The 16,317-nt window shown below is 38.5% G+C and overlaps 2 protein-coding genes across 2 annotated transcripts; both read right to left on the bottom strand.

The window, feature by feature from the left end:
- Positions 1 to 1,252: 1,252 nt before the first annotated feature.
- hsh2d (hematopoietic SH2 domain containing) lies at positions 1,253 to 4,861 on the bottom strand. The gene is made up of 5 exons (XM_085348872.1): positions 4,737 to 4,861; positions 2,877 to 2,966; positions 2,605 to 2,770; positions 2,166 to 2,426; positions 1,253 to 1,717 (listed from the first exon to the last, which is right to left on the bottom strand). The coding sequence occupies exons 1-5, from the start codon at positions 4,859 to 4,861 to the stop codon at positions 1,253 to 1,255; spliced, it is 1,107 nt and encodes a 368-aa protein (XP_085204998.1).
- A 4,406-nt stretch (positions 4,862 to 9,267) lies between these two features.
- LOC146607305 (ras-related protein Rab-8A) lies at positions 9,268 to 16,194 on the bottom strand. Its single transcript, XM_085348922.1, has 8 exons — positions 16,060 to 16,194; positions 15,508 to 15,568; positions 14,592 to 14,652; positions 14,001 to 14,078; positions 13,082 to 13,171; positions 12,915 to 12,980; positions 10,820 to 10,870; positions 9,268 to 10,686 (listed from the first exon to the last, which is right to left on the bottom strand). The coding sequence occupies exons 1-8, from the start codon at positions 16,181 to 16,183 to the stop codon at positions 10,597 to 10,599; spliced, it is 621 nt and encodes a 206-aa protein (XP_085205048.1). The 5' UTR covers positions 16,184 to 16,194; the 3' UTR covers positions 9,268 to 10,596.
- Between the last annotated feature and the right edge of the window lie 123 nt (positions 16,195 to 16,317).

The following is a 16,317-nucleotide window of genomic DNA, read 5'->3' as shown; positions in this document are numbered from 1 at the left end:
TAACTTCTTCAGTCTCAGCTGACTGCAGGTTTCCCCAATCTTATAAACAGTACATTTGCATATTGACTGAAACCAGCCCACTGAAGGAACAATGAGCTGGGAGGTCAGTTTCTTAATCTTAATTATGCAAATTCTCATGACCATTGATCAACAACCACTGACCAAAACCCACTGATTGAGCATGCATCAAGAAATAAAGAATGAACATTAGAAGTGCTTTTTTCTAGCTCTGTATTCTTTTAGCTATCTAGCTATAATTTTATTTGCCATAAAATCAAAATAATGTTTTTAAGAGCGCACTGCTGTATGTTTCCACCTGTAAAAAATGTACCAGTTTGGGTGTTCTCTCTCTCTTTCATCATCTCTATCACACTTCTGATCAGAGATCTGCATGTGATGCAGCAGCATGCCACCTTTACTCAAAGCAGCTGTTATTTCTTATTTGCATATGCTACGCAAAAATTCCCCTGAGCATGTTTAGACTTTAATATCCTACCAAATAAGTGTATGAAAAACTTTAACCTCAATTTGAAAGCATGTATGCAAAGATGGCAGGAGATTGGCTTCAGGTAGACATCTATGTAACAAATTTATTGCATTATTCATTTTAATGTGACACCTTTTGTCTGAATAGAGTTTTGACGTATGGAACATTTTAAAAAAATAATAATATATAATTTGGCACTAAATACATTTGCATGAAGGAGGCAGTTTAATCTATCCTATAATTTTATGCATAATAAATATTCCTTGCGACCTAAATGTTAAAGGAATAGGAATATTATGAGGCTGTGGCAGCTGTTGGCTTAGCTTAGCTTAACTTAGCATAAAGACAGAAAACAGGATGAGGCATCTATCCCGCCTCTGTTATCTTATACAACAGGGAAAAAAAGAAAACACACGGAATGATTTAATTAGTAAACTTTAAAGAAACCGATAGGCACATTTTGTGTCTAGTCTAGCTGTTTCACTGTGTTTCAGTGTCTGCATTAGCCAGTTGTAGACACATCCTAAGAATGAAAGACTGGTGCAATGCTTTGACATTAAGCCTCTCTTTAGGTGAACAAAGGTCATAAAGATAAAGGATCATAAAGGTTGGACGAATGCAGTATTTTCCACTTCCTCTCCTTTGCCCAGATGAGGATACATGTACACATTAACCTCTTCCTTGACTTGACACACTTGTTTATTATAGTTTCAGGTGATCACTGTGACCTGTCCATATTCACTATATTTTATGCACTCTATTTTCTCATGTGGGTCCGTAGCCTGGAGCAAAAGGTGGAGGTGGCATATATTCTAAGGGTAACATGTCATCAGTCAGCTTCACAGGAGTGCAGCTGGAGGAAAGTGGTGGTTCACAAAAGGTCAGATCCCTCGTGATCTCCTGGTACTCGTGCTCATCATTTTCACCCCTGTCAGTGTTAATCTCTTCGTATGAATTATCCTGCAACGGGCCCCTCTTCTTTTGGAATTTCTTCTTGAAGTTCTTTAGGTTGGTGACGACTGACGGCTTTACTTCTTGATTCCTCACTTGCTGGTTGTTGGTAGTGGGCGGTTGTTCGGAGCCTGCAAACGTGGGCAGATTCTCAGGAGCAGAGACTGTTCTGACAGCCTGATTCTGCTTCAGAGCGATGCAGTCTCGAGAAGGGACTTCGGGAGGCTGGTTGGATGGAGGATTATCACCTGTATATTTCTTCCTGGGTGTTGGGACAGGCTGCAGATGAACATAAAGACAAACTTAATTTTTTTTTTTAATTTTTAGATCTCTTTACTTCTTATTTTGAAAGTTAATGAAAACCTCATCTCAAATGTGCATCACCACAAATCCATCAACACTCAGGGTTACATTTACTTCTAATTTGTCAAAAATCTAGACTTCTCAGTCACTCACAGCAAGTAGCTCATTGATAACATGTTTTCAGGACCTGTCTTCAGTTTTTAGAAAATATTCATGCTACTATTTCAGTTTAAATCAAACCTGATCATCATAAGCAAATATCCTTTTACATGAAGATTTAGAGCCATACTTATTCTTTAGATTCGTATAAAAGGATGCTAACTGCAAAGAAAAGCTTTTTAGATGAAAATCTTTTAACCATAACTTTATCAGACAATGTACGGAGATCTTTAGCTTGAACAATAGTTTTCAAGGCCATTTTTACCAGTGCTGGGGGTGGAGAGGTATTGTGCTGAAACTCATCTTCCAAAGAAGGGTAGAGTCTATTTGTTTGGCTTTTTGGAGGCAAAATTGGTGAGTTTCCCAAATAATTTGGGCGGTGAGGAAGGGCAGGTGGGATATCCTCTCTTGACCCTGGTGGATTTATGCTGGGAACCTGGAAGTTGTTTGGTGGCAAACTGGCCCTAGAGTCTGGACCTCTTGAGCAAAACAGTAGTTCTGCATAGTCAGTCTTGTCATTAGAAGCCTGAAAAGATGTAGAAAAGTTACAGCACAGATGTTTTATTGTAGTTTACACAATTAATCTTACTTAGCTTAGCTTGATTAGCTTATGCTGAGCTTATTTAATGTACTAAAAAGTAAACCTGTAATTTACAATAACATAAAAAAGCATGAATGCAGTTGAGACAAGCACATTTTCTCACCTGTCCACAAGGAACAGTCAGCACTTGAGTGAAAGGCATGATGGGAGTTCTACGATGAAAGTCCACCAGGTCATGCAGAAACCGGTGATACCTGTTTTCCCCCACTATGATGTAAGAGCCATGTTCCAGTGCATCAATCATAAAGTGTCTGCAGCGGTCCTCGGCACTGATTGGTCAGTACATTAGAGTGAACAGAGTGGAGTGTCAGGGTCACTAAGTGTGTGAGCACATTACTTTAAAAATAAGGTTTCCGTCATGCTGAAAACACTCACCGATACGAGAGAGTGTAGCCGATCCTGCTCTCACTGACTCTGATGAGGAAGTAACCCGGCGGCTTAGCCATTAGCAGTTCCTCTGCTGTCCTACACAAAGGACCACAAACAAAGGCCTCTTTCATGCATGCACTTCAATCTTTACATTTTATGGTTTGGGGTTATTTATAAACCGTAGCTGTCACTAAAATGTGAATCACATCATAGTGGGAATCAGCCTGGCCTTTGGGCATATTCTACAAATAGTTTTTGTATATCATATGACATAGTGAAAGAGTTCACACCTACAGCCAATTTAGAATCACCAGCTAGTCTAACATGCATGTCTTTGAACTGCTGAAGGAAGCCAGAGTACCCGGACAGAACCAGCACAGTCAAAGGAAGAACATGCAGACCAGCTGGTGGAGTCAAACCTGTGACTGTCTTCCTGTGCAACAGTGCTAACTGCTCTGTCACCATAATTAAAGATACTAAACTATCAAAAGTATACCAGTCCTTTTTCCAGCTATATTTAATAACTGATCTACAGCTTTAAAACATGGTAATTGTGCAATACATCCCATATAATCATCTCTCATAGTGCAATTGTACAGCACAGGTTTGGTCTCATATTAAGTGAAGTAAGCTACTTTCAGCTGTTCCCTTATTCACAAGACGTCAGGACGTCAGGTATCTTTGTTTAACGCTGTATCCCTAAAGGGATTTGAGTCTCCTTCCAGGATGGAACCATCTTTCACATGCTAGCTGAGTGCATCAACCATTACTCTATGGAATTACTGTGTAGTGACCAAAGTAAACCGGCAGAGTGAAAGATTAGTTTCAGTCTCACCGCCTAAAAATAGAGTAAAAAAAAAACCTATAGGAAAAGTAAATGCAAATCTCTGCTGACACATATTTGTGCCTAGATGTTCAAAGGCTATTAGATGGGCGGTTGAGAGAAAAAGAGTCTAACCCTGTGCTTTCCCAGAAATATCGGAATACCGTGGCATGTGAATGATTTAACAGTTTAATAAACATTAATAAAGAAATGTAGCATTTACAAAATGTTCAGTCAGTTAGACAATCACATCAGGTCATGAAAACTGATATCTTTCAGTCTTAGCTCCTCATATTTTGGACTGTTTGCCTTCCACTGGAGTAGATGGAAGGTAATGATATAGGTATGATATGATATGAGGTGAAGACGTGCGGCCTTCATCAGGGTCATTACAAAATACCAAACAGTGTGTGTTTAAATAAAACAGTATACTGCAGAAAAAAAGTCAAATGAACCAATCACACATTCACTCATATATTAAAAAAAAAACATCAGTATTAGAAAATCTAATTAAAAACATAAAAACAAAATAGATTCTTATTCATACCTGCAGGAAATAAACTCTTTAAACAAAATATCCAGAATGCTTCTGTCTTTTCCCTGATAAAGTTCATATTACCGACTCTTTAATGGTTTCAATGCCTATAAAAAAATAAAGGCAAGCTGCAATGTTTTTCATAAAATGTCTTGCAACAGGACTGGTTAAATGATTCCTCTTTGTACAACTTAAATGTTCATTAATTTTCTCTTTCAGGGATGTTTCTCCTATAGATGTTGCATTACATAGGCACTATGTCATATAGACCACATTTTTAGTTTTATAAGCGATGAAGCCTTTAACATTGATGATGTTGCCACTAATGGTTTTACATTTTTATTGTACTAGCAATTTATGCAAGACCCACATTTAGAATGACCTTGTAGTTTATGAGTTATCAGGGTTGTTTCTGGGGTTGAAGGGTCCTGGAAAGCTGGAATAACCTAATGTTCTTCCCTCTTTTATAATGATAATGCGAGCACAATTATATATCTCATAAACTTACTTTCTGGAAATGATCCCATGAAACCACTCCGGGACTACACCGTTCCTGATGACAGACTGGAGCTGAGACTCTGTGAACCAGGTGTAAGGATCACGTTGTCCCTGAAACGTCTGACTTCCCTCCATCCTCCTGCGTAATGGTTCATTTAATCGACAGTTATGGCTAATGGAAAAGTCACTGAGCACAAAGACCTGCAAATGAAGAAGTTAGTATATTTAGTCTGTACATTAACTACGCACCTACAGTAGAGACCACATACAGGTGTGAAAGCTGGGTGTTAATATGCATTTTAAATATTCATTGTTCCTGTTGCAGGTGAAGTGCTCTGTGATGTCTATCAACAGTTCCTCAGGTGAATTATTATTAGTTCCCGTGCATTTTAACAATCTCAAACATAATGCAGTTTTCCTTTAAAATGACAAAGAGCTAAAGGATGGAGTCTACTCACTAATACCTTTGTTTACAGCAGTACCTGTTGTAAGACTTTATCAATTATATTTGTGAATTCATCTTAAATTTGCAATATGAACACATAATTCATTACAGAATACTGATTTTGTGAATAAAACTCAATAATGTTGCTTCTGGCGTCAAATACAAACTCATAGGAAAAGTTACTCACCCTGTCTGGCAGCTCCGAGATAGAATGACACGGCTGAGCTCGCGCACCTGAAAAAACCTGTCTGGGGGCGGGGGCGGGGCCAAAACCCTACTCGATCCAAGTAGAATACAGTAAATTTTTAAGTACAGTAGAATAGTTTTTTTAAGAGACACATAGAAAACACTGAATAGCATCACTAAATAAGAAATTAAATTATTCAGATACTCCACATACGTTAAGGCTGAAGTTGCATGTCTTGATTGTATCTGTGGCTGTATGCACACAAGCACACATGCGCAAAGCTGTGGAGAAAATGACCTTCAAGTGATTGTTCTGACTTAACAGATTGGAGATAAAACACAAGTGAAAGGAGAGGCTACAGTCTGAGTGATTTTAAGCAACAACAACAAAAAACCTCAAAAGACTTTATCAGTACTTTCCAGCTCTCCCACGTTACTCCAGGGCCAGATTTTTACAGAGTGCCGAAAAACAATTTACATCTGGGAAACTTCCTAGACGTCACTGACGACATGCAGTACGTTCGCATCCCACAGCATTTTATGTAACTTATCATTAGTAAAAACATATTTTTTTTATATGCAGTGCATGATATACAGGTGAGCATCTTTTAAAGAAAAATAGATCCTGCTTTCAGGCATAATAGGTGACTTATTGACTGATTTATGATTCAATAAAAAAAAATTCCTGTAATATCGACATCCGCTTCAGAGAAAATCCACCGCCCACCTGACAATTGTTAAAAAGAAAAAAGTCAGAGCAAAGGTCAAAGTCTTTCTGGTGTGAAGCAGAAGTGTTGCGCTCCAGTGCAAATCTTTCTGCAGGGCTCTTCTCCATTTATACACGAAGTGCCCCCACCTACGCACTCCACCTCCTCCACAATTTTATGAAAAATACGTTTTTGGGTTTTTTTTTTTTTTCAAACCTTGGTGAAGAAAGTTATCAGGGAACCACTAATGCTCATATGTCTTCTCCTCAAGCAAACAGGCCCCTATTGTACACCTTAAAGCTTCCTTAAACTGCCAACTACTGATAGAGAAGAAAATAAACCAGTGCCACATCAGAGAGGAGAACGCGGCAGGGAGAAGTAGCCTCAGTCTAATCATGGTTCCATCAGCTGACTAAAGTGAAAGCTGCAGCTCAGACTGCGGGCATATTCTTTCCCTGTTTGTAAGGCTGAGGAGGAAGTGCACGAGTACAATACGCTTGCTTACAGAGGGTGTGGAATAGATGGCATGCTGACTCCACAAATCTCCTCATTTGTACAGAAATAATCAAGTCTCTCAAGATCCCCGTGATAATATGAGGCGATAGACTGCTCCGCAGTTTTTGCGCCACTTCGATGCCGTAGGCTACACATTTGCATATTACCATGTGGTAGAGTGGCAGATTCATTTGCAACGCAAAACTCTACATCACGGATGGGAAAACATCAATAAATAGATTTCAGAGAAACTGGATTATAGGAACCAAAATTTTCAATTTGTACTGGTGTCATGGTGCAACCAGTTAACCAATTGATGATATATAATGACATATACAGTGTATATATATTAATTCTGTTTATGGGACTGTGCTCTGGATCTGTTCGAGCCACTTACCTAGTTTGGGGTCAATGCTGAGGTATTTACTTCAGTGTACTCATGGATGTTTGCTGTTTCATCCTGGATGGTGGTTCTGATACTCACTAGTCCTCGGCCGTCCTTCTTAGCAGACAGTCTCAGGGTGCTGGAATTCCATCTCATCCTTTAGCCAGCTGATTATCCGAGTCAGGCATCTGACTGCTCAGGACTTGCTTACTTTCTGCAGGTGTTTGGTGGTTGCGGCTTTCCTAGCGGCCTCTTCGTGATTCCCACTTGCCTGTGGGATTCCCAGGTACTTGTAGCTGTCCTCGGTGTCGTCTTCTGGTTGTGCAATCCTCTCAGTTCTAACCATCTTCCCTCTTTGTTACACTTTTCCAGCCTGAATGACATTGCAATATGTCTCATTTACTCCTGGCATACAGCTTGATGTAGAGGATAACAATTGTGCCATCCTGTAGTCGGTATCCGTAGAAAGTCATGTTAATGATCTAGCCTGGGCGGTTCAGGCCTATGCAGAACAGCAGTGGGGACAGCATCTGTCAGTTTGAACAGGTCATCTTGACCTTGACTACATGCCTAAATGCACTGAGGTGCTGCCATGTGATTGGTTAGATGCATCAACAACCAGCTGAACAGGTGTACCTACACAATTAAAGAAAAACATCAAGAGCACTTGTCCTGCAAATGTTTTGTGTTTTTGCACAGAAAAACATACTGGACACATTTAAGAATCTCATTTTTAATAAATCATCAAAAGTACACATATCTACAAAAAGTGTAGATCAATAAGATTTACGAAACTACAGTACAATCATTGTAGATCTTATTTACAATTGCTGAATTATTTACTTTATTCCACATGAAGCCCATCAGTAATCAGCAAAGAAAGCCAATTGTAGTTCAGGAATGCTTAAGATATGTGAACACAGAACTGTCACATTTGCAAAAGGGAGAGAATTACAGAATAAAGCAACGGCAGACTGTAGCTCACAATGCTGGATTTTCATCAAGCTGTGAACTGATTTTAACTGAGAGTGATTTTAAGAAACAGCCGAAACAAATTTAAACCAGCAAAGCTGACATTTCATTAAATGTCAGCTTTGCTCATTAAATCCACAGGAAAACCGTTTTGTTACAGGTTTGATTGGATAACTCTTCAGCACCACTTCAAAGGACCAGCTTATCTGGCCTTTGACGTGATTTGCTCAATTTCCTATTTTTTGTCCTCTGATGAGCTCTCGATGTAATTGCATGGAGTGACAGCAGAAAATAATAAAACAAGATCAAGGATCCTCTGCACAATTCTAATCTCAAATAAAGCTCATTAAGTCAACTGTGCAAAGCCTTTTGAGGTTTCCTACGCACCAAGAATGCATAGATTAGATGGTCATAATACTGGACCAAAACAACACAGGAGGAGAGGTGGAAGAAGGTGGTTTCCAAAAGCATCAGAATCTACGCAAATGCATAAACAAAAAAAAAAAAAAAAAAAAGTTCAATCACTAAGTGGGAATGTTGTGAAAACAAAAAGAAAATCTCTAGATTTCTGGTTTCAGTGCTCAGATGTTTTAAAGAAGCCCAGAGAGGCTCTGTGGAAATCTTGTGCATGCAAATTCTTTGCTTTCAGTTAAGACTTGCAATAAACACAGACAATAAATGTTAAGAAATCTTTTTTTTCCCAAAACAGAAAGAAAAAGGAAGAAAAGTGCATAATCAAGAAGAACATAAAAGGGCACTTTGTCATTTTGGTGCTATGATTTCTTTCACTCCATAAATACTGCTACAGCACAGCACATATCCAAGGCCCAGGAAACAGTTGTGTTTATGTTCCCCCATTGGAACAGACAACCGGAACAAGTACAAATGCATAAAACCACACTTTCACCATTGCTGTGACTCTTTCTGCTGTGTAGCTGAAGTTGCCTCCAGGTGGTCAGTGTAGGTATTGCTAAAACAGTGTGGAAAGCAACATGAAAAAGGAGCATGTGTGTGCCCTTAAATTACCCCCCTTTCTAAAAACCCAACCCTACTGCAGACATGTGAACACAAGAGAAAAATCAGGGCTCTTTCATACATTACATTGCACATTAAAGAGGACTGGAATGTTTTAGCAGAAGACGCGAGAAGAAAGGACACGTAAACCCCACTGTGGATATGATGAGTGACATGTGCTGGCATTACTCTGTAATACGGTGAATCATAATCAATTTTTTTTTTTAATATATATATATATATATATATATATATATATATATATATATATATATATATATATATATATATATATACATACATTTTTTTTTTTTTTAATATATTTACACGATGCATTTACATAGATGTGGACATTAAGGAAAGAGCTAGACCACCCTGTCAGGACAAATATCTAGTATAATATCTTGTGTGTGTGTGTGTGTGTGTGTGTGTGGGGGGGGGGGGGATTGTACGCATCACTTTGGAAGCACAGGTGACAATCGAAATATTATAAAAACACATGAGTGTAATACACGTATTCTTTAAGTATAATCTGGTCTTTTGTTGGTCATAAGGATCAAATACAGCGCTGCCTAAAGGTTTGTGGTGACTGGGGACCGTCCTTAAGGAAAAGGATATTTGTTTTTATGTAATAGCGCATTAAATTAATGATAAATGGAATTATTCATCAGGAACCATCACTGAGCTTTAATGGAAGATCAAGCATACATACCCTGTTTTCAGCAACCATCGCCTCTGGCTTCGAATGTTGCATCGTGTCACCTAACGCAAGTTTATCATGTAAGAAGCTGAAGAATGCTGTGCTGACTAAAGAAGCAAACGATGCGGCTAGTTCAGCGTCTGGAGAATCAGCCTTTGTGTGTTGGATTAAAGGCTCAAAACGCACCTGAAAAAGTTATATTCTTGATCAAAGAAATGCAACAGCACTTCCTACTCACTTCAAAACTAGTCTAGACAAATACATTCTTTTAAAAAGCTGCCAGATGAGGAACTGTGAGGCGTTTCTGTGTGTTTCTCAGACTTGTCCTATTGTTGTTCAGCTGGGCACTGGGGTCTCCCACTTCTCTTTCTCCTCTGGTTAGTGCTCTTCTGTGCACAGAGTTTTGGCAATGTTGTACATGCAACGTCCTTAATCTCTAAGAAGAAGAATACTTTTTCTTTTTTTGTATCCAATCCATATGGTATTTAGCTGTGCACAATCAGCTTTTGAACATGATAAACTCAGGAAATGGCTGCTTAAAAAATTTGCCTCTCTAGTTACGTAGATATTAAAACTCTCTCAAATTTGATGAACGAATCCCTTAATTATTATCCGTCACTGCCGAAAGGTTGGATCTTTCTTAGTATTTAAGGACGTGACCGTTAAGAATCTTTCACTCTTGTGCCTACACTGAAAATATTAATTAATGGGGGGTGGGGGAGAAAAAAAGAAATGAGATTAAATATGTAACAGAGCCCACAGCAGTTAGATCCACAGGTATTAAAGGAAGACTGGTAAACCAAGGCGGGGGGGTAGACTTTTCCTAATTACATAATGACGGGACAAATCAGAAGGAGGAGGAAGACAAATGAAGAAGGATAAAACAGATCAGCGTGTGCTCTGTCCAGTTATGTCCAGTGGGGGGACACGGTTAAGGCGATGGTGGTTGCCGACGCACTCGTCTTCTCACAGCAGCGTGCAGCGGAAGAAACTGCTCTTCTTGGGTTGTTCTGTAATCTTTACTCCTTGATTGCTGCCCTGTGGGTTGTTTCCCTCCTAAAATGCACAAATGTTAAAGCCCATTAATTAGAAAAACATCCAAGACACCAGAAAACACCATTAACACCATACCTACTGAAACTACTGTGGGTAAGCTATTAATAGAGTTTTCACTTCTCTACTTTCTTACCAGCTTCTTGTCCATTTTTGCCTTAATGTCTCTGGCAAGCGTTAAGAAGGCCTGCAGACCAAAAAAAACCCAGAACATATAAGATCATTACACCGCACCGAAGCAATAATTCAGTACAATTATCACTAAGAAATAAATAATAAACAACAAGACGATGTAATCCCAAACAAGTGTTCCAGCAATTATCACAGGGAATCTAAAGTGTTTGGACAATCACTCGTTTTTTTATTTTGTTTGGCTTTTAACTCAGAGTGGTTTCTTATTACCCTCTATTTATTATTAGAATAATGAAAACATCAAAAATAATCAATGTTTCATTGGATGTGTTGTTTTGGTGCCTTCTATGGCAAACATGTGCTATTAAAAAGTGCTCTATTAATAATTCATTTTCCTCTTAGGGTGGTTTGTTTGTGCGGTTTTGAATACGGTGATTAGATTCAGGCACAGCTCAGAACAACCACACCGAGACTCTTTGGAGGAGGTCGTTTGACCCAACTACAACGTGTAGGCTGCAAGTTTGAGAGTACCACACATGTGCCGAGGGCAAAAACTGTAGTCATTAACCACGAAATGAAGTGAGGGCTAACTAAACTCTCCCTGTAATCCACTGTCAGTGCGTCCCAGGGCGGCTGTGGCTACAATGTAGCTGCCATCACCAGTGTGTGAATGTGTGTGTGAATGGGTGGATGACTGGATGTGTAAAGCGCTTTGGGGTCCTTAGGGACTAGTAAAGCGCTATACAAATACAGGCCATTTACCTTTATACTGTATTTGTTTTCAAGATTGTTTATTGTCCAGATGTGTCTGTGGCGCAAACTGATAATTCTTGTGTCTTTTATAGTTCCACATTTGGTTTGGTTGGAGTTTTCTCCATGTGAAAAGAAACCGAATACAAAAAAAACAAGGAAAAGCTACGAGTTTACAACAAAGTGCATGTGCATGTGAAAACGCCCCAAGACCAGAGGAAACCCAGTGAGGGCAGTTTGGTGTGCTGCACTCAGACTTCCTTGCCTCTGGCTTTAGGACTTTGGGGGAGACAGGGATATTAATCTGAGCAGTAAGAAGATATGTGGAGGGATTACACTTATTACGATTGAAAATTGGGGAAATCCCAGTCGTGTCAAAGCTCAGAAACATTCCTGCGGCCTGAATACTGAATTACTAGCTGCTGGAATGCGACCATATTACTCGAAGGAATTCATCTTTGCTATATCTCTTTGTATCCACTTTGAAGGAGCAAAAGGTTTGGATTCTGTGGCTGCGCATGATTAATGGATTCTGACCACACTGCAGCTGGAAACTTTCTCTAATGTGTTTAAAGACACAGAAACTCTTAACCATGTCATGCCATAATAGCCACATTCATTTCAGATAAAATTATCTCCTTCTTTTTTACATTATTAATTGTAGTTATATTCATGGTGTATTTTGGTTTTCATGTAATTGAATGTTGTAACTTTGTGTATTATGAATGTAAGCCCAACAAGGGACAATAGTTAGAAATTAGCAATAGCTATAAACTTATGTGCAGTACATCAGTTTCATGCTTTATATTTGGACTATGTTAAACTGCACTGTCCCTTTTAAACAAAGAATAAAAAGAAAGATTTAAGATCATTATTTGATCATATTAAAAGTTTTGATTTATTGGATCTGTAGTACTTTACCTTTCAAAGTTATTTTGAACTGTTATATTCTACCTATATATTTAGTCACGTCGTTTATGCTTCAAAGAAAAACTTAGCTAAGAGTATCAAAGTCATTTCCCAACCTTTGGGATAAATAAATATTATTAATAATAATAATAATAATAATAATAATAATAATAATTCTTTTTCTTATAACGTATAAATATTTGGTTTTAGGTATGCTTGTAATATTCTGATAGAGCTGCTTGAACCTGCTTCCTGCTAATAGGAAGTACAATTGTGTCGTTGTCCGGTGTGGATTTCAAGAGTTAAAAATGATTTAACATCTGAGCTGTCGCACATGTGCTGTCCCCTAGTTTTACAGAGTAAAAACATAAATTAAGCTGGCCATCTTCCACAACACCACTTTCAACAACTAGCAAATAATTACTGAAAACTGAACTCACATTCTCCACGTTGATGTTCGCCTTCGCACTGGTCTCCATAAATTTGATACCGTACTCCAGCGCCAGCTAACAGCAGAAGAAAAGAGTCATTAGTGGGACTATTCAGACACTACTTTTATTTTGCAGGGACCTCAGAGTAACATTATCACCGACAAATCAATTCCCACCTTCTCTCCTCTTTCTTTGGACACTTGACGCTTGTCATTAACGTCACACTTATTCCCAAGGACCATCCTTTCCACGTCTGCTGATGCATGCTGTGAAAAAGAAACTCATGGTGAACAGGTAGGAAAGCTACCTCATATATACTAAGAATATACTGGTATGTTTTCACCTTGTTCAATGCCACCAGCTCACCAGTAAATAAGAACATTGTTACTAAAGGTAACTGATGTTGATGTTTATCTGCTGTGTATTTTACACTCATTAAATACTGTGTTGGTTATTTATAAGGCTGACGAAGAAGGCCTCTGGATTTTTTTTAGTTATTTATTTTTTCACCAAAAAAAATCTTTATCGTGAATGATTAAAACTTTTGCATGAATCTGTATGTTTACATTTAATGTAGTAACATTAAAATAGTTCTGCTATTACGTTATAATTATAATTTTGCTTCTCTGGTACAACAGGGAGAATGAATAACAAATAACAATGCAAAACATGGGCATAAACATCAGCTATTGTCCAAATTGATATTCTAAGCACAAGAAATTCAGATTTGATACCAATCGTTGAGCCCTAACACAAAAATTATAATTACAACTATTCTGTAAAACCCAAATAGATTAAGCTGCTTAAATAAACCTAGCCCTGCAGGAGGATTTGGACTTTTATTTGTTGACAAAATTACAAGGAAAAGGATGTGCAGAAGGCAAAACAAGAGGGTTCCTGCAAAACAGGGCCTAGCACAATAACTGCTTTATCTTAATTATCTGGGTATAATAATTTTAATCGTAACAGAAACTGAATCAAAACTACAGCGTTACTCTATAGCACTTTGTAGAAGATCAAAATCAATAATTAACCAAAGAGGAAGAAATCTGAACAGAAAGAACTAGAAAAGTACGAGTAATGCAAGGTTTTTACCTCTTCTATATTCCGTATCCAGTTCTTGATGTTTTCAAAGGACTTCTCATTGGTAATGTCAAACACTAACATGATGCCCTGCAGAGGTCATAGAGCAGAAGACATAAGAAAACACAGTAACCTAAGATCAGTGCTGTCATCGCGTACTTCTTGAATCTATCTGATCCACAGAAACAGAGCTGAGAATCAACTCTAATGAAAATATGCAGCTCATGTAACCACTGTGAGATAACCACTTGTTATTAATTAGCACTATGTCAATAAAACGAAACTGAGATGAAACATCGTCGACCGGTGATGAATCATGTTGTGCTGGAGCAAAGTAAAAGGACTTTGATCAAAGGTAAGAAGGTCCAATTAGTATGCTTGTATTTGTAAACCTAACTGTATGCTTGTAGGAGGGACTAGCAAAAACTGCCAAGGTGCTGTAGTGAGCACACCTGATTTTTCAGGTGTACATGGCATTAACAACAATGTGGGGTGTGGTTCTAGTAGAGGTTTATGCTGCAGTACATACATCATTTCACCTACTCCATTCCCAGAGATTATCTCAGCTAATGTATCATCTGAAAGGCTAACGATGCAACTTACCATGGCTCCTCTGTAGTAGGCTGTTGTGATAGTCCTGAACCTCTCCTGTCCTGCTGTATCCCTACACAGAAGATACATCTGTTAACTGTCCTCACAGAACACATTAAGGGTATAACAGCTTTTTTAGAGATTTTTTTAAAAGCACACAAAATAGGGAGCAGGACCAAGTTTCCGAGTGTTCCATACAAGTGTTGGTGACTTTCCTCGCTTGACACAATCCTATTCTGGTCAGTTACAGTAGTAGATACTGTCCAGCAGTTATACAATAACTTGTTCAGCTAACACCAACAATGTGAGGTCATTACCGTTTGTGACGCTAGGTACCCAAGCCAAGGCTGTGTGGTATTTTGCTTTTGAATTTATCTCAAGTCTTATGAATAGGGGGACAAAGAAAATAATTCTAAGAATATCAAGTACTTTTTGTCTTTCTCTAAAATATACAGGATTAGATTTAGGGTAAGACTTAACATTAACCCCAAGAAGGGTTAGACCAATGGTGGCCAGACCAAATGTGGGGAGTACAAAGAGTCTGTTTGATTGGGAACTTTCCATCTGTAAGTTAATAAATACACACAGAAAATACAGGTATGGCAGTGATCATGTAGATAAGTAAATACAAGTAAATACCTGTTTTTAACGATAACATTGTTATGAAACATTCTTTCTGATTTAAATAATTTAAATAATAAATTTCTGATTTAAATTAGTTTGTGTTGCTGTTAAATTGCATTGCATCATACTGAAATGCTTCTTCATCAGAAATGCTTCTCATTTTAGAACAATTATTCTAAACAGTAAAGAGTGCAGGCATGCTGAATTATGCTGCTGACTTTCAGTTTGAAGGCAGCTTAATATCACTGTCATCCATCACCAAACCCTGTCAGATGAAGACAATTTATGGACTTGTCTATCTTACCATATCTGTAGCTTGATCTTCTTTCCATCTAATTCTATTGTTCTGATTTTGAAGTCAATACCTGAAGAAAATAAAAGTCACATCAATTGTCTTTTAGAAGCACCACAAACTTTGCCTGACCACCCCACAGACAGTAACAATATCTGTTTTTAATGCACGAGATAATTCACACTTTTGTAACGTTGGCAGCATGAGTGCGAAGTACAGGGCAGTCTGTCATAAGGGAAATGACAGTGCCAACTATCACTGTTAGCTTTGAAGCATGCTAGCTCAGTTTACCCCTGTTAAAGTATTTATTACGATAAAAATGTCAGGTGGGGTGCACTCTCATGGAAATCACATATATTTGAGGTTGCCAAATATTCAGGCCGGTTACAACGTCTGTGAGGTTTCTGGAAAGCCCCTCTAACTAGCCGGTTGAAAGCTTCCTGACTAGCCTGTAGTACAATATGAATGCTAGCCAGAAAAGTTAGCAGAATTAGCCTGTCGGGATGGGCTACTCCTATGTCTCTTTTCGTCCAAAACCACACCGATAATTCGGCTTTTACCCACCTATCGTGGAGATAAACGTTGAGTTGAAGGCATCTTCTGAAAATCTGAAAAGCACGCAGGTCTTCCCAACGCCGGAATCGCCGATTAAAAGTAGTTTAAACAAGTAATCGTAAGTCTTCGCCATGTTATTAGTTAGCTTACTACTGCGGATATCCCGCCCGTCGCGTACAGGGAGGCGTCACTTCCTGCGAGTTTCTTTTGGACAAATCAAACGTCACTCCCCACTGTCGTCGTGGCTGCTCTCCCGAGGGGGTTTGC

This window comes from Diplotaxodon limnothrissa, linkage group LG23 (genome assembly GCF_057381915.1).
Source record: "Diplotaxodon limnothrissa isolate DT_005_m linkage group LG23, D_limnothrissa_male_GT1.1, whole genome shotgun sequence".
Taxonomy (NCBI): Eukaryota; Metazoa; Chordata; class Actinopteri; order Cichliformes; family Cichlidae; genus Diplotaxodon; species Diplotaxodon limnothrissa.
Note: the sequence above shows the minus strand (reverse complement) of the source record. Positions and strands in the feature narration are given on the sequence as shown.

Coding starts and splice junctions, on each gene's coding strand:
- hsh2d (XM_085348872.1), bottom strand. CDS start 4,861: ATGGAGGGAAGTCAGACGTTTCAGGGACAACGTGATCCTTACACCTGG. Junction 2,771..2,876: donor GGCTACACTCTCTCGTATCG/GTGAGTGTTTTC, acceptor CTGACCAATCAG/TGCCGAGGACCGCTGCAGAC. Junction 1,718..2,165: donor CCTCTCCACCCCCAGCACTG/GTAAAAATGGCC, acceptor GTTCATCTGCAG/CCTGTCCCAACACCCAGGAA.
- LOC146607305 (XM_085348922.1), bottom strand. CDS start 16,183: ATGGCGAAGACTTACGATTACTTGTTTAAACTACTTTTAATCGGCGAT. Junction 15,569..16,059: donor AACGTTTATCTCCACGATAG/GTGGGTAAAAGC, acceptor TATTTTCTTCAG/GTATTGACTTCAAAATCAGA. Junction 14,079..14,591: donor CCTACTACAGAGGAGCCATG/GTAAGTTGCATC, acceptor TGACCTCTGCAG/GGCATCATGTTAGTGTTTGA.